This window comes from Mus caroli, unplaced genomic scaffold (genome assembly GCF_978045245.1).
Source record: "Mus caroli unplaced genomic scaffold, Mus_caroli_1 scaffold_5, whole genome shotgun sequence".
NCBI lineage: Eukaryota > Metazoa > Chordata > Mammalia > Rodentia > Muridae > Mus > Mus caroli.
In genome coordinates this window covers 89,901,269-89,924,458 of record NW_028227260.1, presented here as the reverse complement: position 1 = coordinate 89,924,458, position 23,190 = coordinate 89,901,269, and the positions used below count along the sequence as shown (strand labels likewise).

Sequence of the window (23,190 nt, the reverse complement as noted above, 5' to 3'; positions counted from 1 at the left end):
AACTTTTGATAGAGCTTAGGGAGGCTGGAGGTGGAGAAAAGATTGAGGGACCAAAAAGACAGGGACTCCACATGAAGACCGAGAGAGTCAACTAATGGGGACCAGTAGGGGCTCCCAGAAACTAACTCACCAACCAAAGAGTCAGTAGAGTCTGGACCTAGGCCTCCCCTCCACATATGTAGCAGATGAACAGCTTGGTCTTCATGCAGTTCCCCCAACAACTGGAACAGGGGCTGTCCCTGAGCCTGTTGGCTGGCTGACTGTGTATCTTCCACCCCTAAATGGACTGCCTTGTCTGGCCTTACTGTGAGAGGATCCTTGTACTCTCCCAGTGACTTGATGAGGGAGGGAATGTTGGTGGGGTTTGACATAGAGTGGGACTGATTTTGAGAAGGGGAAGGTGGAACACGTGGAGGATTTACATGAGGGGTTACCGGGTAGAGTTGAGAGAGAGAGAGAGAGAGAGAGAGAGAGAGAGAGAGAGAGAGAGAGAGAGAAGAAGAAGAAGAAGAAGAAGAAGAAGAAGAAGAAGAAGAAGAAGAAGAAGAAGAAGAAGAAGAAGGAAGGAAGAGAGGGAGGGAGGGAGGGAGGGAGGGAGGAAGGAAGGAAGGAAGGAAGGAAGGAAGGAAGGAAGGAAGGAAGGAAGGAAGGAAGGAAGGAAGGAAGAAAACTATCTTTTTTTTTAAAGATTTATTTTTTACATATGAGTACACTGTTGATGTCTTGAGACACACCAGAAGATGGCATCAGATCTAATTACAGATGGTTGTGAACCACCATGTGGTTGCTGCAATTTGAACTCAGGACCTTTGGAAGAACAGTCAGTGCTCTTAACTGCTGAGCCATCTCTCCAGCCCGAAGAAAAACTATCTTAAGGTCAAAAAATTCCAATTCATAAAGGTTTCATGTTATCCAAAGAAATTATAGTTTGGAATTTTTAATGAGTAACAAATTTAATTTGGCATAGTAATTTAATGAGGACTCTCTTTCTATCTGCTATATAATGATAAAGAGATCTCACACCCATCAATATTTTTTCATTGACAATTTAACTCAGTATTAGATCTTTGCAGTATTTGACTTTCAGGAAAAGTAAATATGCATATATGATAAACAGCAAAACTAAAGCTTGTTGAGAATATAGTTTGACGTATATAGAACGTTTTTCACTTAAATATTCTCAGAATATGGGCAGAAAAATTCTTATCAAGTATCTAAAATATTCAATATGCTTAGAAATATTTTTTTATAAATTATCCCTTTCGTAATTGCATCCCTTTCCAGGAAATATTTTGAAAAAACTGACATTACTCCACTTTACTTTCACATCATTATGTTTTAATTGAATTTATATTTTGTTTAAATTTTCATAATAATCCCTTAATAGCAAATTGGTTGATTTTGTTTCTTCTAACTTTTTTTGAAAGAGTTAAATATGGATATATTTGTAGTGGTTATCAGGGTACCAACTCATGCATTCATGATTTCATTCACATATAAAGAAATTGAGTAGTGACTTAATTTTCTACTATTTCAAATTTTAAAAAAATGAAAATGATTTTCTTTTAACTTTTAGATGTTAAATGTACATCTTTGACTAAGTATAACCCATTTGGTCAACTGTTTCCTATTACATACCAGTAGCTTGAACAAAGCAGGGTGGAATAAGTGGTGAGACTCTTGGCATCAAAACCTTTTTCTGTGACAAATATTCACAGTAGAGATCTGAAGCCTTAAAGGAATTAATAAGGACCGGAAAGCTAAATTTATATGTTGCCACCTGTCAAGAGAAAAAAAAACAAAAATAATTATTTATAACTTTGAGGGTTTTAAATATGTTGTTTCACCAAAATAAACTTTTTGGTGAAAATAAAATTATCTTGCAGCATGAAAAATATTAATGAAACTAAAGGTATACTACTACTCATGTCAAAAATAAGTTGCTAAAACTATGAGGTAAATTATTTTTAAAGTGTCTGTTTATCAAAAATGAATCAAATATCCAAATTCGGGACCCAATAGGGATGAAATTAGCTGAAATACCCAACAAAGGGGAGGGAGAACCTGTAGAGAACATATCCAGAAGTTAGACAAGGCCTCAGGTTAAGAGGTGAGGCTACCAACTCATTTCCAATATTTTAATAATTGCTTCTGTCTAGAAGAAATACTGGGACAAAGAGTGGAGCAGAGACTGAAGGAAAGGCCATATAAAGACTACCCCACCTGGGAACCCATCCCATATGCAGACACCAAACCCAGACACTATTGCAGATGCCAAGAAGTGCTTGCTGACAGGAGCCTGATATAGCTGTCTCCTAAAAGGCTCTGCTAGTGCCTGACAAATACAGACATGGATGCTCACAGCCATCCATTGGACTGATCACAGGGGCACACAATGGAGAAGTTATGGAAAGGAATGAAGGAGCTGAAAGGATTTGCAACCCCATAGGAAGAACATCAACCAACTAGATGCCCCAGAGCTGCCAGGGACTAAACCACCAATCAAGGAGAACCCAGAGCTCCAGCTGCATAAGTAGCAGAGGATGGCCTTAACTGGCATCAATGGGAAGAGAGGTCGTTAGTCCTGTGAAAGCTCAATGCCCTAGTGTAGGGGAATGCCAGAGCAGTGAAATGGGAGTGAGTGGGCAGGTAGAAGAGCACTCTCATAGAAGCAGGAGGAGGGAACATGGTATAGGGGGTTTGCAGAGGGGAAACCAAGAAAGGGGATAACAGTTGAAATGTAAATAATTTAAATATTCAATAAAAATTTAAAAATAAATAAATAAATAAAGCTGAAAAATAAAGAAAAAATAGAAAAGTCTGTGATCCTTGGGTAGGCAAGGATTTCAAAATACTATACCAAATATATCATTCCTAAAAGAGAGAATGACTAATTTGTATCATAAAAAATTAAAAGTATCTATTCTGTTATAGATGTTAGAGAGTCAATAAAATGAGCCAAACACATTTCTCACCAAAATTCTAACTATATCAAAAATATACAAATAAGATTCTAATATCAATTATAAATTGATCTGGATAATAAAAATGTAAGTAAAAGTATAGGGAAGATATTTCACGGAAATTATGTAGACAGCGGAACATCAGTATAAGCAAAGATGTGTTACATCAAACATTATGGAAATGGATACTGAAATCATAGGATATGTCCCAGTGAGATGACTCAGGGAATATTATTGCTTGCTGCCAAACCTCTTGACTTTAGCTCACTTCCCAGGACCCACAATGCAAGTGGAGGGAGAGAGCTGACTCCTGCCGGTTGTTCTATGAACTACACACACACACACACACACACACACACACACACCATAAAACCCTCTCACTATGAATAAATGTAAAGAAAAGGAAAAAAGTCAGGAGGTACTATTTCTCATCTATACAACTGCTTAAACAAGTTAACAATACTCAATGCTACGAAAGTTATTATGCAGACTCACCATACACAGACACACAAACTACTGTCCATTGTTTCCTTAATAAGTTTCAAGAGGTACTCAGTGGGGGAGAAACAAAAAAAAAACAACCAAACAAAAAAAAAAAAGCACATATTTTAAACTTAGAGAAGAAAAGCCCCTAAGATCATGATAACAAAGATGGTACTTAACAACATATCCAGCTAGTGCTATACTCTACTCAGCACCCTCATACAATGAGCATCCATTCAGAACTGATGAATCACATTACCCTGCTTATGCAAAACAGATGGATTTTCATTTTGAGTTTATTTAACTGTATCTGACCATACCATTGCCAATTCCATTCCTGTCATGGAACCTTATATAAGCAAACTGTTCTCATAACAGAATTGAGAAGAAAAAAATAGAAATGTGTTATTTTTAATAGCCATTTAAAATGCTATTAACACTCATTCCCATGATACTCCATTCTTGTAATAGTATTTGCAAACACATCAAGGAATAAACTAATTAAAGATACATTCTTTTTTTTTAAGTTGGAATAAATTACACTACAATATATTGTGTGAATTTCCTTATTGCAATCAACAAATATTTCAGAACATTTACAAATTAAAGCATTAAACAAACTATAAATATGTAATTTACCTTAACTCTATAATCAAGTTCTAGCATCCTTACAGAGGTTCAACATAAACTTAAAGAAACAGATGAACACTTTTTTATTCTTAATAATGTTTAGTAAAAATATATTGTGTATATACTCACTCAACAACTTTATGCAATTAAAACTGGATTGCTAGTCCTGTTTCTAATTTTTGGTGATATATAATGTCTATATTAGAGTTTCTGTTGTTTGATAAAACATTGTTACTAAAAGGAACTTGGGAAGAAAAGGGTTTATTTCTGCAAATAGCTCCACATCACAGTTCATCACTAAGGGAAGTCAGAAAAGGAGCCTGGAGGTAGGAGCTGATGCAGAGGCCTTGGAAGAGAACTACTTACTGGTTTTCTTTACCTAGCTTATTGAGTTCCCTTTATCTTATACAACGCAGGGACCCTACGCAGGGGTGGTATCACCCACAGTGATCTGGCCCCTCTAACATCAATCATCAATAAAGAAAAACGCACTAAAGACCTGTCCACATGTCAGGCTGGCAGTGGTATTTTATCAATGTAGGTCCTCACTTCCAAAATAAAACTAACTTGTGTCAACTTGACATAAAACTAGCTAGCACACTTAAGTAAAATAATTTTATGAATATATTCATTGTAGAAAAAAATTAAATGAAGATTTATTTAAAAATATACAAGCAGTTTAAATAAAATGGGGAAGATGGCTCATTGTACAAGCATATCCACATAAGTCGGGATCTCCAGCCCTCACTTAAAAACCAGATGTGGAGTACATAAGTGAAAGCCCAGCAATAGGAATCTCAGACAGAAGGAATGCTACTGCTGGCTGGCCTAAATAGATGAACTCCAGGTTCAATGAGCAATCTCTTTTTAAAAATATGTTTTATACTTCTTTATTTTATGTATACAAATATTTAGCCTTCATGTATGAAGTGAATCATCTGTGTGTCTGGTGTCCATGGAAGCAAGAAGAGTTCATCTGATGCCCTAGAACTTGAGTTAGAGATGTTTGTGAGCAACCACATTGGTGTTGATAACAGGAGCAGCAAGTACTCTAAACTGTTGAGCATATCATCTCTCTAGTACCTATGAGTGATCGCTCTTAAATAACATTAAGCATGTTTTTTAAAGTCACAAAGAAATATTATTTTGTAACCTTAATTAAAAATACCTATGTGGGGATATATGTATATGTATGTATACACACACACACGTATATGTGTATACAAATGAAAATATACACATCACTCACATGCAAAGAGAACAAGAGAAAGTAAGAGCAGTGGAGAATGGATGGAGAAAAATTAAATCAAATCATGCAAGGTGGGGCTGCAATGCACCTCCTAAGAGCCATATACTAACAGAAACCTTAATACCAGGTAAGGGGAAATTCTTGTCAAGTTTTTGTCCAGAGAATGACCAAGAGATTCTCCAAAATCACAAATTATTGTCATTGCCCTTGGTTTCCTACCAGAACATGAAGGTAAAAATTCTATTGCTGAAGACACCATACATTTCAGACAAAGAATCTGGAGGAATAGAGCTGGAACTGATCTCAAAGTATCCTCCTGGAGAATAAGCTCTCATTGTAACAAATGGTACTATAAATGCTGCAAAGAGAGAAAAGCAATCCCAAGGTAAAGCCTACTAACTACAATAAGGACTAGCCCAGTATGATACCAATGATGGAATAGTGGCACTATGTTCACAGGGGTAACCAATAGCTGTCTAATTGGACTTAACATAGGTTTAATGGGAAGGAATTCCTGCCTGGTATTGTAAACATAGCCAAGTACCTATGGCTGGAGATGTAATAGAACCTAGAATTGAACCTACTAAGTTCCATTTTCTTAAACTAATATACCATCTAACTATATTTCAAATACTTATCCTTATACCTACAGATGAATGTAACTCTCAGACCTCATCAAAGACTTTCTCAGCAGGTATAGGCAACTACAATAAGCCATACCAAGTCAAAGTCCAGAGAATAAGTGACTATAGTGGTGTCCCAGCCTCCCAGTTGTTACATCTACAATGCTATCACAATACATAAGGCTCACGGAATATTGTGAATGAGGGGGTGGAAAGATTGTAAATATCACACAACCAGTATGGCTGCTGAATAGTGACCTCTAGATATGACAGGCAAATTGCACCTATAATATCTAAACAATATGGTGTCCTAAACCCACATAATGACAATACAAGCTGACATATTACTCACTGTAAAGAGTGAGCAATTATTATAGTTTTTACATAGTAAATCATTTTCTGTACTCACAGGGCACAAAAAATTAATTGAGCTATACTGTTTGTTTTGTTTTTACTTTTGATCTATCAACCTTATGCTCTGGTTGTGAAAAATAAGCTCTGTCCATATCACTTATATTTCAGAAAACTGGAAGAAAAGCATACTGCAGTTTATGTGTTAGTAATATCCCTTTTATATAAAGGGTTTTTCTGTTGTATTGATTGTTTTTTCCAGTTTTAAATTATCCCTGAACATCACCAGAACAATATAAATTATCATAGAAACAGCATTTTTTAATTGTTCACAACATATTTTAGGGGATTTCAGATAATGAATCCAAGAGGCACATTCTAATATAATTACAAAGTACAAGGTAGCTTGAATATAAGTGCTTTTCTTGTTAGCTTCAACCTATCATTCCTTGACAATATACCATACTTCACATTTGATATTAAATATAGCAAGACAACAAATCAGACTTCCCTGTGAATTAGACATAACTAATAATTATAATACTGAATTAAAAGTTAAAGCTAGGCATAGTCACTCATCAGAATCAGAAGTGCTCAAAACAGAACTCACGTGATATCTGGTAGATTCTTAAATATTTAATCTGTAAGTCTACTATTCTTCAATAACATGAGTAACAAAGAACTGAACTTACTTCTACCGGAGAAAATGTTATGCCACATTCTGCAGATGTGCCTTCTTCTACCTCTATTGCATACATATAAGGACCTTCCACATTTTTGCACTCCCCTATAAAAGAAGAAAGTCCATACATAAAACCTGTCCACATATATATATATATATATGCATATATATGATTATTATTTAATAAGAATTTTAAGGTATCATTATAATACTCATAGCAATCAAAATGCAACTACTGAAATACCTAGAGGTAAAGCTACATAAAATTTTTAATTTGGATATTAAATTTTATATTCAAATATGCAACAAAGAACAAGAAAATAAATAAATAAAAAACCATGAAATTCTCCCAAAGTTCAATGAATATAGTGATATTCTGAAGAAAGTGGAAAGGTATTGAGAGCAAGATAAAGCAACTGACTTAGTCCTAGGTTGCAGAACAGCTAAGAAATGGCCTTGTAATAAATAAAAAGCGGGAAAGATCCAAGTTTTATTTGCTAACCTGAAAATTCACAAATTCACAAAGAGTACACAAATTACTTCAACTATTCATCATTCATTTTTGAGGAGACACTTGAAATTTCTTTTCACAAATATACAAATGTATATAAGTACACGTGGTGCATTAGTATTAACTACGGCCCTCCTACAATAAAATATGTCTCAAGGAATATTTTTTCATTGAGATATCATAATAAGAAACAATCACAGAAAAACCAATCTTGTCAAACTGGAATTATTTCAAGAATAAATATATTAAGTAAAGATAAAATTGTCACAGAAAACTCAATTGCTAAAAGATCAAATGGAAGTTGCAGTGAATTTACTTTTCTTAGACTAAAAAATTTATAAAATCTAGTTTGCTCATTAGTTATCTTAATAAGCCCTGGAATAATAATTTTAATTGTCCCTATCTGGAAATCTGGAAATGAAATTAGGTAAGATCCACCCCATCCATCTTCTCAATCAAATTCACTTATCCTTGGTATGATAGGCAAACCATAAAAGAAATAATCACTGTAAACTAATACTAAACCTTTTGTGGCCTGTAAAAATATACAAAATATACCAATATGAAACAGGAAAAAATAGCTAACTAGGACAGACACATATCTATAAAATAAGATAGTTGTGCTAAATCAATATTTAGAAGCATATATAAAATGTATACATAATAATACAGCATTTGACAAAATCCAGCAACCCTTTATGATAAAAGTCTTGGAATGATCAGGAACTCAAGGCCCATACCTAAACATAATAAAAGCAATCTACAGCAAACCAGTAGCCAAAATCAAAGTAAATGGAAAGAAATTTGAAGCAATCCCACTAAAATCAAGGAACAGACAAGGCTGCCCACTGTCTGCCTACCTATACATTACAGTATTTGAAGTCATAGCCAGAGCAACTAGACAACAAAAAAAGGTCAGAGGGATGCAAATTGGAAAGGAAGAAGCCAAATATCACTATTTGCAGATGATATGATAGTATACTTAAGTGGCCCAAATAAATCCACCAGAGAACTCCTAAACCTAATAAACAACTTCAGCAAAGTGGCAGGATATATAATTAACTCAAACTCAAAAGTGGCAGGATATATAATTAACTCAAAACTCAAAAAAGGGAGGTAGCCTTCCTCTACTCAAAGGATAAACAGACTAAGAAAGAAATTAGGAAAACAACACCCTTCACAATAGTCACAAACAATATAAAATATCTTGGTGTGACTCTTAACCACACAAGTGAAACATCTGTACAACAAAAACTTCAAGTCTCTGAAGGCAGAAATCGAAGAAGACCTCATAAGATGGAAAGATCTCCTATGCTCGTGGATTGGAAGGATTACTATAGTAAAAATGGCCATCTTGCCAAAAGCAAGCTACAGGTTCAATGCAATCCCCATCAAAATTCCAACGTAATTCTCATAGAGTGAGAAAGAGCAATTCTAAAATTCATTTGGAATAACAAACAACCCAGGAGAGTGAAAACTATTCTCAACAATAAAAGAACTTCTGGGGACATCACCATCCCTGACATCAGGCTGTATCACAGAGCAATAGTGATACAAGAAACTGCATGATATATTGGTACAGAGATGTGGGGTAGATCAATAGAACAGAAGCGAAGACCCAGAGAAGAACCCACACACCTATGTTCACTTAATATTTGACAAAGGAGCTAAAAATATCCAGCAGGAAAATGTCAGCATTTTCACAAAATGGTGCTGTTTCAATTGGCAGTTAGCATGTAGAAGAATGCAAATTGATTCATTCTTATCTCCTTGTGCAAAGCTCAGGTCCAAATGGAGTGAAGTCCTCCTCCACATAAAACTAGATACACTGAAACTAATAGAAGAGAAAGTGGGGAAGAGCCTCTAAGACATGGGCACAGGGGAAATTTTCCTGAGCACAACACCAATAGCTTATGCTCTAATATCAGGAATTGACAAATGGGACCTCATAAAATTGCAAAGGTTCTGTAAGGCAAAGGACACTGTCAATAGGACAAAATGGCAACCAACAAATTGGGAAAAGATCTTTACCCATTCTACATCCAACAGAGGGATAATATCCAATATATAAAAAGAACTCAAGAAGTTAGACTCCAGAGAATCAAATAACCCTATTAACAATTGGGTACAGAGCTAAACAAAGATTCCTCAACTGAGGGATATCGAATGGCCAGGAAGCACTTAAAAAAGTATTCAACATCCTCAATCAACAGAGAAATGCAAATCAAAACAACCCTGAGATTCCACCTCATACCAGTCAGAATGGGTAAGATAAAAAATTCACGTGACAGTAGATGCTGGCTAGGATGTAGAGAAAGTGGAACACTCCTCCATTGTTAGTGGGACTACAAGCTGGTACCACCACTCTGGAAATCAATCAATCTGGCAGTTCCTCAGAAAATTGGACATAGTACTACCTGAGGACCCAGCTATACCACTCCAGGGCATATACCCAAAAGATGCTCCAACATGTATTAAGGACACATGCTCTACTATGTTCATAGCATCCTTATTTATAATACCCAGAAGCTGAAAAGAATCTACAGAAAATATGGTACATTTACACAATGGAGTACTACTCAGCTATTAAAAACAATGAATTTATGAAACTCTTAGGCAAGTGAGGTAACCCAGTCACAAAAAGAACACACATGGTATGCACTCACTAGTAAGTGGACATTAGCTCAAAAGCTCAGAATACCCAAGATACAATTGAGAGACCACATGAAGCTCAAGAAGAAAAGTGTAGATCCAAAGTGTGGATGCTTCAGTTCTTCTTAGAAGGGGGAACAAAATACTCAAGGAAGGAAATACAGAGACAAAGTGTGGAGCAGAGACTGAAGGAAAGGCCATTCAGAGACTGTCCTACCTGGGGATCGAGTCCATAAACTGATACCAAATCCAGACACTATTGTGAATGCCAAGAAGTACTTCCTGACAAGAGCATGTTACAGCTGTCTCCTGAGAGGCTCTGCCAGAGCTGGACTAATAAAGAGGCACATGCTGGCAGCCAATCATTGGACTGAGCATGGGGTCAAAATGGAGGAGTTAGAGAAAAGACTGAAGGAGTAGAAGCAGTTTGCAACCCCATAGGAAGAACAACAATGTCAACGAAGCAGACCCACCCAGAGCTGCCAGGGGCTAAACTACCAACCAAAGAGTTCACATGAAGGGACCCATGGCTCCAACCACATATGTAGCAGAGGATGGCCTTGTTGGGCATCAATGGCAGGAGAAGCCCTTGGTCCTGTGAAGGCTTGATGTTGCAATGTAGGAGAATGCCAGCACGGGGAGTGGGAGTGGTAGGTGGGTAGGGGAACACCCTCATAGAAGCAGGGGGAGGGAGGATGTTATAGGGGGTTTCTGGAAGGGTAACTGGGAACGGGCATAACATTTGAAATGTAAATAAATAAAATATCTAAAAGAAAATTTTGAAGAAAAAAAAGCAATATAGTGTGTCCTGAAGAAAGGCTTGAATTAAGAGGTAACTAGACTATGGGAAGAAAACCACTTTGCCAGGTAGCTTCTCCAAAATTTCCCTTAAAGAATTGCTCGTTCTGGGCATGCAGGATAAAGTGTCAAAAGGCTAAAGATTGGTTCAAAATATATATTTTAGTAAATGTATAGAAATTTTATGTATATTGCCATCAGTCAGCTGTGAACTCATTATAGACAACTAAATCTGATACTCGGTGTGACTGTTTAATTATGTGTTGACTCCAGCATTCAATTAACTATGAACTGAACTCTCAGCCACTTGGACCCTAAGGTCAAAAACCAGAAATGATTAGAAATCCCTTCCCTCTCCTTCATACACAAATCAAGTTTGTCATTAGGTCACATATTTCCTCATTTATTTTTATTTGTGCTCTCTTCTTTCCCATTGCCAGTTCCCCTGCCTGTGTCCAGAGCTATCATCACTTCTCACTTTTGAGGTCACTGTGTCCATCTCCCTATCTACACCTCAGCACCTTCTAAATTAAGAGCCAAAATGAAAGAGCAAGCCTAATTATGCCATTGCCTATATATATAAACCTTTAATTGTGTTGTTTAACCTCTAAGTTAAAAGTCAAGGAAAGTGCATAATACATAATACTTGAGAGGAAGAGACAGGTGGATCCCTGTAAGTTTGAAGCAAACTTGATCCATATGACGAGTTCCAAGCTAGGCAGGCTAAATAGTGAGACCCTGTGTCCAAAGAAAAGGAGTGGAAAGGAGAGGAAAGGAAAGAGAAGAGGAAAAGAGAAAAGGAAACAAAGAAAAGGGGGGAAAGAAATTCCACAAAGGTACCTCTATAACCTTGTTCTCAGGCTCCAACTACTAATCACACTAACACCCTTACTAGGACCTTTCTCTCATTCCTTCACATATACCCTTGTATATATTCTCTCAATTCCTTCAGTTGTAAAGTAGTTATCAATGAATACATTTTCTAACTGAGTCTAGACTAGGTTTTCTCCAATATATACTCCTTTAACAACGTGTGAGGAACTATCTTGAAGTATCAATCATGTTACATGGTAATACTCGAATTTTTAATTTACCTCAGTTACTGCTAGAAGTAGTCATCATTTTTCACTTAGATCTAATATGAATCTTTCTTGGGTTTACTCTATTTTGACTCCCTTAAAACAAGTTAGTCAAGCTTACTTGCTATTTCCCCTGATACAGCTCCACCATAGAATGTACCAGCAAAACAGTCCAAACTAGGAGATAAGAGAAAGTCAGACATGTATCCTTCCCACTCAGAGCCTCAGTTGGAGTTCTGGCAAGAGCTACATTGCTTTGCCACTATAGTACTTATTAGATGCCTCATTGTCCATGATTTCACCTCCTCCTAGATCACCAATATACTCTTTCCTCGTGCTGTCTCAGGATTAGAGATAAGAGCAGCTTCCAATAACTTTTGTTTAATACTGCTCTAGACTCCATACATAATTCATTTTCTAAACTATATTTAGTAAAATCCTTTGAATGATTTATGGTTGTCACTGAGATTCTGACACATAACCCTACTGTTCACTTCTTAAGAACATAGAGCTCTTCCGGTCAGAAAAGCACCGGGGCAGCTGGGGCGCAGGGTCTGCTGACACACGCCAGCTACCCACAACACCCGCCACAGGATCTTAAGACTTCTGGTGAGTGGAGCACAGCTTCTGCTCCAATCCAATTGCGCGGGACCTGAGACTGCATTAGTTAGGGAATCAGAAACCGGCCTGAGTAGGACCACAGGCCTCATCCGGCTGGATCAGCGCCGGGGTAGCAGGAGCGCAGGGTTGCCTGACACCCGCCAGCTACCCACGACCCCCGCCGCAGGATTTTGGGACTGCTGGTGAGTGGAACACAGCTTCTGCTCCAATCCAATTGCGCGGGACCTGAGACTGCATTAGTTAGGGAAGCAGAAACCGGCCTGAGTAGGGCCACAGACCTCATACGGCCTGATCAGCACCTGGGTAGCAGGAGCGCAGGGTTGCCTGACACCCGCCAGCTACCCACGACCCCCGCCGCAGGATTTTGGGACTGCTGGTGAGTGGAACACAGCTTCTGCTCCAATCCAATTGCGCGGGACCTGAGACTGCATTAGTTAGGGAAGCAGAAACCGGCCTGAGTAGGGCCACAGGCCTCATCTGGCCAGATCAGCACCGGGGTAGCTGGAGCGCAGGGTTGCCTGACACCCGCCAGCTACCCACGACCCCCGCCGCAGGATTTTGGGACTGCTGGTGAGTGGAACACAGCTTCTGCTCCAATCCAATTGCGCGGGACCTGAGACTGCATTAGTTAGGGAAGCAGAAACCGGCCTGAGTAGGGCCACAGACCTCATACGGCCTGATCAGCACCTGGGTAGCAGGAGCGCAGGGTTGCCTGACACCCGCCAGCTACCCACGACCCCCGCCGCAGGATTTTGGGACTGCTGGTGAGTGGAACACAGCTTCTGCTCCAATCCAATTGCGCGGGACCTGAGACTGCATTAGTTAGGGAAGCAGAAACCGGCCTGAGTAGGGCCACAGGCCTCATCCGGCCAGATCAGCACCGGGGTAGCTGGAGCGCAGGGTTGCCTGACACCCGCCAGCTACCCACGACCCCCGCCGCAGGATTTTGGGACTGCTGGTGAGTGGAACACAGCTTCTGCTCCAGTCCAATCACGCGGGACCTGAGACTGCTCTGGTTGGGGAGAGAGAAATCCGGCCTACATAGGGCCACAACCCTCTTCCGGTCAGAAAAGCACCGGGGCAGCTGGGGCGCAGGGTCGGCTGACACTCACCAGCTACCCACAACACCCACCACAGGATCTTAAGACTTCTGGAGAGTGGAACACAGCTTCTGCTCCAATCCAATTGCACGCGGGACCAGAGACTGCATTAGTTAGGGAAGCAGAAAAACGGCCTAAGTAGGACCACAGGCCTCTTCCAGCTGGACCAGCACCGGGGTACCGTCAGCTACCCACGACCCCCGCCGCAGGATTTTGAGACTGCTGGTGAGTGGAACACAGCTTCTGCTCCAATCTTTAAACAGTGACAACGATAACAACTAACCCCAGAGATTACCAGATGGCGAAAGGTAAACGTAATAATCTTACTAACAGAAACCAAGACCACTCACCATCATCAGAACCCAGCACCCCCACTTCGCCCAGTCCAGGGCACCCCAACACACCGGAAAAGCTAGACACGGATTTAAAAGCATATCTCCTGATGATGATAGAGGACTTCAAGAAGGACTTTAATAACACACTTAAAGAAATGCAGGAGAACACTGCTAAACAGGCAAAAGACAATAAAGAGGAAGCACAAAAATCCCTTAAAGAATTGCAGGAGAACACTGCTAAAGAGTTACAAATCCTTAAAGAAAAACAGGATAACATAATCAAACAGGTAGAAGTCCTTACAGAAAAAGAGGAAAACACATCCAAACAGATGATGGAAATGAACAAAACCATACTAGACCTAAAAAGGGAAGTAGACACAATAAAGAAAACCCAAAATGAGGCAACACTGGAGATAGAAACCCTAGGAAAGAAATCTGGAACCATAGATACCAGCATCAGCAACAGAATACAAGAGATGGAAGAGAGAATCTCAGGTGCAGAAGATTCCATAGAGAACATCGGCACAACAATCAAGGAAAATGTAAAATGCAAAAAGATCCTAACTCAAAACATCCAAGAAATACAGGACACAATGAGGAGACCAAACCTACGGATAATAGGAGTGGATGAGAATGAAGATTTTCAACTCAAAGGACCAGCAAACATCTTCAACAAAATTATAGAAGAAAACTTCTCAAATCTAAAGAAAGAGGTGCCCATGAACATACAAGAAGCCTACAGAACTCCAAATAGACTGGACCAGAAAAGAAATACCTCCCGACACATAATAATCAGAGCAACAAATGCTATAAATAAAGATAGAACACTAAAAGCAGTAAGAGAAAAAGGCCAAGTAACATATAAAGGCAAGCCTATCAGAATTACACCAGATTTTTCACCAGAGACTATGAAAGCCAGAAGATCCTGGACGGATGTTATACAGACACTAAAAGAACAGAAATTCCAGCCCAGGCTACTATACCCAGCCAAACTCTCAATTAACATAGCAGGAGAAACCAAAGTATTCCACGACAAAACCAAATTCACACATTATCTCTCCACGAATCCAGCCCTTCAAAGGATAATAACAGAAAAAAACCAATACAAGGACAGGAACCACGCCCTAGAAACAACAAGAAGGTAATCCCTCAACAAACCTAAAAGAAGACAGCCACAAGAACAAAATGCCAACTTTAACAACAAAAATAACAGGAAACAACAGTTACTTTTCCTTAATATCTCTTAATATCAATGGACTCAACTCCCCGATAAAAAGACATAGACTAACAAACTGGCTACACAAACAAGACCCAACATTTTGCTGCTTACAGGAAACTCATCTCAGAGAAAAGGATAGACACTACCTCAGAATGAAAGGCTGGAAAACAATTTTCCAAGCAAATGGCATGAAGAAACAAGCTGGAGTAGCCATTCTAATATCTGATAAGACTAACTTCCAACCCAAAGTCATTAAAAAAGACAGGGAGGGACACTTCATACTCATCAAAGGTAAAATCCTCCAAGAGGAACTATCAATCCTGAATATCTATGCTCCAAATACAAAGGCAGCCACATTCATTAAAGAAACTTTAGTAAAGCTCAAAGCACACATTGCAACTCATACAATAATAGTGGGAGACTTCAACACACCACTTTCACCAATGGACAGATCATGGAAACAGAAACTAAACAGGGACACAGTGAAACTAAGAGAAATTATGAATCAAATGGATCTGGCAGATATCTACAGAACATTCTATCCTAAAACAAAAGGATATACCTTCTTCTCAGCACCTCATGGTACCTTCTCCAAAATTGACCACATAATTGGTCACAAAGCAGGCCTCAACAGATACAAAAATATTGAAATTGTCCCATGCATCCTATCAGATCACCATGGACTAAGGCTGATCTTCAATAACAAAATAAATAATAGAAAGCCAACCTTCACGTGGAAACTGAACAACACTCTTCTCAATGATACCTTGGTCAAGGAAGGAATAAAGAAAGAAATTAAGGACTTTTTAGAGTTCAATGAAAATGAAGCCACAACATACCCAAACTTATGGGACGCAATGAAAGCATTTCTAAGAGGAAAACTCATAGCTCTGAGTGCCTCCAAAAGGAAACTAGAGAGAGCACACATTAGCAGCTTGACAACACATCTAAAAGCTATAGAACAAAAGGAAGCAAATTCACCCAAGAGGAGTAGACGGCAGGAAATAATCAAACTCAGGGGTGAAATCAACCAAGTGGAAACAAGAAAAACTATTCAAAGAATCAACCAATCAAGGAGCTGGTTCTTTGAGAAAATCAACAAGATAGATAAACCCTTAGCCAGACTCACTAGAGGGCACAGGGAAAGCATCCTAATTAACAAAATCAGAAATGAAAAAGGAGACATAACAACAGATCCTGAAGACATCCAAAACACCATCAGATCCTTCTACCAAAGGCTATACTCAACAAAACTGGAGAACCTGGATGAAATGGAGAAGTTCCTAGACAGATACCAGGTACCAAAGTTGAATCAAGATCAGGTTAATGATCTAAACAGCCCTATATCCCCCAAAGAAATAGAAGCAGTCATTAATAGTCTCCCAACTAAAAAAAGCCCAGGACCAGATGGGTTTAGTGCAGAGTTCTATCAGACCTTCAAAGAAGATCTAATCCCAGTTCTTCACAAACTATTCCACAAAATAGAAACAGAAGGTCCTCTACCCAACTCATTCTATGAAGCCACAATTACTCTGATACCTAAACCACAAAAAGACCCAACAAAGATAGAAAACTTCAGACCAATATCCCTTATGAATATTGATGCAAAAATCCTCAATAAAGTTCTTGCTAACCGAATCCAAGAACACATCAAAACAATCATCCATCCTGACCAAGTAGGTTTCATCCCAGGGATGCAGGGATGGTTCAATATACGGAAATCCATCAACGTAATCCAGTATATAAACAAACTCAAAGACAAAAACCACATGGTCATCTCCTTAGATGCAGAAAAAGCATTTGACAAGATCCAACACCCATTCATGATGAAAGTCTTGGAAAGATCAGGAATTCAAGGCCCATACCTAAACATGATAAAAGCAATCTACAGCAAACCAGTAGCCAACATCAAAGTAAATGGTGAGAAGCTTGAAGCAATCCCTCTAAAATCAGGGACTAGACAAGGCTGTCCACTTTCTCCATACCTATTCAACATTGTACTTGAAGTCCTAGCCAGAGCAATTCGAAAACAAAAGGAGATCAAAGGGATACAAATTGGAAAAGATGAAGTCAAAATATCACTTTTTGCAGATGATATGATAGTATATATAAGTGACCCTAAAAATTCCACCAGAGAACTCCTAAGCCTGATAAACAGCTTCGGTGAAGTAGCTGGATATAAAATTAACTCAAACAAATCAATGGCCTTTCTCTACACAAAGAATAAACAGGCTGAGAAAGAAATTAGGGAAACAACACCCTTCTCAATAGTCACAAATAATATAAAATATCTTGGCGTGACTCTAACTAAGGAAGTGAAAGATCTGTATAATAAAAACTTCAAGTCTCTGAAGAAAGAAATTATAGAAGATCTCAGAAGATGGAAAGATCTCCCATGCTCATGGATTGGCAGGATCAACATTGTAAAAATGGCTATCTTGCCAAAAGCAATCTACAGATTCAATGCAATCCCCATCAAAATTCCAAATCAATTCTTCAACGAATTAGAAAGTGCAATCTGCAAATTCATCTGGAATAACAAAAAACCTAGGATAGCAAAAACTCTTCTCAAGGATAAAAGAACCTCTGGTGGAATCACCATGCCGGACCTAAAGCTCTACTACAGAGCAATTGTGATAAAAACTGCATGGTACTGGTATAGTGACAGACAAATAGACCAATGGAATAGAATTGAAGACCCAGAAATGAACCCACACACCTATGGTCACTTGATCTTCGACAAGGGAGCTAAAAACATCCAGTGGAAGAAAGACAGCATTTTCAACAAATGGTGCTGGCACAACTGGTTGTTAACATGTAGAAGAATGCGAATCGATCCATTCCTATCTCCTTGTACTAAGGTCAAGTCTAAGTGGATCAAGGAACTTCACATAAAACCAGAGACACTGAAACTTATAGAGGAGAAAGTGGGGAAAAGCCTTGAAGATATGGGCACAGGGGAAAAATTCCTGAATAGAACAGTAATGGCTTGTGCTGTAAGATCGAGAATTGACAAGTGGGACCTCATGAAACTACAAAGCTTCTGCAAGGCTAAAGACACCATCAATAAGACAAAAAAAACCACCAACAGATTGGGAAAGGATCTTCACCTATCCTAAATCAGATAAGGGACTAATATCCAATATATATAAAGAACTCAAGAAGGTGGACTCCAGAAAGTCAAATAACCCCATTAAAAAATGGGGCTCAGAACTGAACAAAGAATTCTCACCTGAGGAATACCGAATGGCAGAGAAGCACCTGAAAAAATGTTCAACATCCTTAATCATCAGGGAAATGCAAATCAAAACAACCCTGAGATTCCACCTCACACCAGTCAGAATGGCTAAGATCAAAAATTCAGGTGACAGCAGATGCTGGCGAGGATGTGGAGAAAGAGGAACACTCCTCCATTGTTGGTGGGATTGCAAGCTTGTACAACCACTCTGGAAATCAGTCTGGCGGTTCCTCAGAAAATTGGACATAGTACTACCGGAGGATCCAGCAATACCTCTCCTGGGCATATATCCAGAAGATGTCCAAACCGGTAAAAAGGACACATGCTCCACTATGTTCATAGCAGCCCTATTTATAATAGCCAGAAGCTGGAAAGAACCCAGATGTCCCTCAACAGAGGAATGGATACAGAAATTATGGTACATTTACACAATGGAGTACTACTCAGCTATTAAAAAGAATGAATTTATGAAATTCCTAGCCAAATGGATGGACCTGGAGGGCATCATCTTGAGTGAAGTAACACAATCACAAAAGAACTCACACAATATGTATTCATTGATAAGTGGATATTAGCCCAAAACTTAGGATACCCAAGATATAAGATACAATTTGATAAACGCATGAAACTCAAGAAGAATGAAGACCAAAGTGTGGACACTGTGCACCTTCTTAGAATTGGGAACAAAACACCCAGGGAAGGAGTTACAGAGACAAAGTTCGTAGCTGTGATGAAAGGATGGACCATTTAGAGACTGCTGTATCCAGGGATCCGTCCCATAATCAGCTTCTAAATGCTGACACCATTGCATACACTAGCAAGATTTTGCTGAAAGGACCCAAATATAGCTGTCTCTTGTGAGATGATGCCGGGGCCTAGCAAACACAGGAGTGGATGTTCACAGTCAGCTATTGGATGTATCACAGGGCTCCCAATGGAGAAGCTAGAGAAAGTACCCAAGGAGCTAAAGGGATCTGCAACCCTATTGTTGGAACAACATGATGTACTAACCAGAACCCTGGAGCTCTTGTCTCTAGCTGCATATGTATCGAAAGATGGCCTAGTCGGCCATCAATGGAAAGAGAGGCCCATTGGACTTGCAAACTTTATATGCCCCAATATAGGGGAATGCCAGGGCCAAAAGAATGGGAATGGGTGGGTAGGGAAGTGGGGGGCGCTATGGGGGACTTTTGGGATAGTATTGGAAATATAATTGAGGAAAATATGTAATAAAAATATTAAAAAAAAAAGAACATAGAAAATGGCTTAGTTACCTTATATAGTTAGTCTAATATTTAGGTTGTAAATGAGATTTATCAAATATTTACTGATTAAGAACTACCTAAGTTACTTAGAAGGACATGTTTCTGTAAGGGTTTAAATAACAAACATTCTATACTTTGTGAGATATAATTTCTGAACCAACTCTTCAATTCTGCCATTGTAGCATAAAAGCAACCATAAAAAATATGCAAGTTCAAATAAAATTCTGCCCATGAGACTTAGTTTGCCAACTCCTGAAATAAAAGGATATGATGAGTTCATAAATTAAGCCAAAATAAACATGACTCCTGACACATAACTAAATACTCCTGACACATAAGCAAACACAGAGTAAAGACTAAAAATAATTTTCAGAATATAAAATTAACAATAACATTTCACTTATAGCATAAACAGTTATGTACCTTACTTACAATTATGATGTAATTAATATATATAATTATATATATATCAAAATATTCTAATATTATAATACATATATTTAAAGAAATAAAATCAAGAGAAATTTTAGACAATAAATTCCATTGTCATATGTTTTTGATTACTATACCTTAAACAATTTTAAACTACTTTGTTTTATAATACATATAAGACATATACCTGCATTTCCCTTAAAATCCATTGCAAAAAGTGGAAATTCTTTTAGGTTGAACTCCACTCTGGCACGTGTCACACCTCTGTTTTTTATCATAAATGGAATAATTTCTGTAGTGCCAACATAGGTACCGCTAAAATTAAATGTGCTCTAAAAATAAAAAGAATAATAATTAGAAAGTATAATAGTATAATTATACTTACTGATATGTATAGCTAGATTTATAGTTTTATATTTATCAAGATTAACTGCCAAAAATATCTCTGTAAAGTTTTATCTTCCTCTTCCTCCATATCTTATATGTAAAAAACCAAAACACAATAATCCTGCTCCCCTTCTTCAAACTATTTATTAGATTATAGCTGCATAATAATTATAGCTAGTTACTGTTACTTTGTTTCTAGACTTTAAGTTTCTCAAGTCATTCCCTTCAATAACTAAGTTACAAACTTCCTCTTATTTTTGGCCTTCCTTCATTATCAGCAGATCAAGGTTCAATCTCACCAACAGTACTCATAAGGTTGTTCAAGTCTTTTAGTGCCTCATAGTTTAGCCTCATTTAAGCACCTTTCTCATTCCAACACTTAGTATTTACCCTTGTGTCTCTTAATCCTGGTGTCTGTACTGCCAGGAAGACACTTCTCTACAATGTAATTGCCTGATAAAGTGATGTGTCCATTAAAAGGTAAGATAAATTACACCATGGAAAGGATAACTTATTCCTTATACTAATTTGCCTTTTTATGTCACAATATCTGTTCAGATATCTGATTCTCCTAATGAAACACAACGTTGATTTTCATATACATTCATACGTGCATGTGTTCTTGTGTGTGTCCATGTTTAAATGAACATTGGGTACTTAATGAGTGTATGTAAACTCTAGCTCATACTCAAAGTACATGACTTTATCACCAACCTCTGTAAGGTATCTCATTATAGACTTATTATAAAATCAATTCCTTAGCAAAAGAAGCACACAGAACATTAAAGGGACACAGTGGCAAGAGTATGGCAAAATGGAGTAAAATACTTCATTAATATCAACCTATTTTGCACATGCTTTTTTAAAATTTTTTAAATGTATAATAAATGTTGTTTTCTAAATATACAAGCATTACTTTTATTATTCCTCCATTATATAATCATTTGGTTAAAATTTCTAATTATTAAGATACAAACTCAGTGCAGTAACTCTTACTACCGAGATTCTAAATGTATTTTTCAGATGCCATATTAGTACTGTTACTATCATTATTACTGAGAAATGATTTTGATATGAAATACAGGCTTGTATCTAATTTGTATTCATTCTCCCTCAGCCTACTGACTGTTACAGTTACAAGCAAATGACTAAAATTGATGAGTAAGTTATTTTTAAAAGACAGCTACATATCAAAACTTGAAAATAATAGGGCTTATTGATTAACAAAGATAAATATAAAGTGCTAAAAGTCATTGTATTTTATAGTAATTTGTAAAATGTGCCCCAAAATGGATTTGACATGAGGAAATAGAGTAATATAAAGCTTCACTGTTCAATATTTTTCCATAGTGTATATCATACTAAAGGAAAACACACTTTAGCTTTTATAGGACTTAATTGTCTTTTTTTCCTGTTATTGAAGTAGATTTTCTATACATAATACATCCTGCTTATGGTTGCCCCTCCATCTACTCTCTCGAGTTCCTCTCTATCTCCCATCCAATCTGGATGCATCCTTTTTCTAACTCTCATTAGAAAATAAGAAAGTATTTATGGGATAATAATATAATAAAATAAATTATATTAAGTTAAAAGTAAAACTAACAAATCAGAATTGGATAAAAGAAACAAGCAGAATGAAAAGAGCCCAAAGTAGGCACAAGAAAGAGAGACCTAATAATTCACACACTCAAAAACCCATGAAAACACTAAACTGGCTGTCTCTGTACATGCTTTCTCAGTATCTGTCCATTTATGTGTATGTTGATCATGTTGATTTCGTATCCTTTATAGTGACAATTCTGGAATTTTTAAAAAATATAGTAATATTATAAGAATATTTTATTCAGGGAACTCTATCATAGACATCTCTGAATATAATTTTTCTTGTCTCTGAATCCAATTTCTTTCTTATTAATTCTTCTTTTAGCACTATTAACAAACTGTACACACACCCCAAACACACACACACACACTGACCAACAACATAACCTGTCAGGGCTCTAGTATTATATATCCTCTAAAAGAATTCCCAGAATTCTAAACACACAATCTCAGAAACTATCTGCAGCTGGCAAAACCACATGTCTGCTAGAGCACGAGGCAAATCATAATCAGGTGCTGTGAAACAGCTCCACATCCTCAGACCTGTGATTAAAACAAAACAATATTCTTATAATATTTCTGCAATTTTTAAAGAAACCAATTTTCAAGAATTCTCACTACAGTCCTTGATTTCTTTGTGTCCTCTGGCTCCCCTTACATTCTTCATTTTTAATAATCCCACAGTCTTAAATAGGCTAGCTGAATGTCTGCTGCTCTGTAGATAACATGTATTTATCACTGAACAACTAGGATCAGAAATTAAAGCCTAATGCTAGAACATTTGTTGTACAACTAAAGTACAGACTGGTACTGAGGTACTGAGACAACCAGTTAAACTCTGTAATAATTATATTTTATAATTCAGCACCATAATAGCACCAGGTTGTGAAACAACTGGAAGAAATAAACAGAGTTGAAACCAAGCCCATGATAAAATAATTGTTATGGTGAAGAAGTTCCCAGTGTA

The 23,190-nt window shown here is 37.6% G+C and overlaps 1 protein-coding gene across 1 annotated transcript in view; it reads right to left on the bottom strand.

The window, feature by feature from the left end:
• Window positions 1-23,190, bottom strand: part of Cfap47 (cilia and flagella associated protein 47) — a 262,175-nt gene that overhangs the window by 200,123 nt on the left and 38,862 nt on the right. Inside the window, exons 20-22 of the mRNA XM_085838136.1 lie at window positions 20,419-20,563; window positions 6,992-7,086; window positions 1,639-1,780 (exon numbers count right to left, since the gene is read on the bottom strand). Coding sequence (XP_085694262.1) covers window positions 1,639-1,780; window positions 6,992-7,086; window positions 20,419-20,563 — 382 coding nt within the window. The remainder of the gene's footprint in view (window positions 1-1,638; window positions 1,781-6,991; window positions 7,087-20,418; window positions 20,564-23,190) is intronic.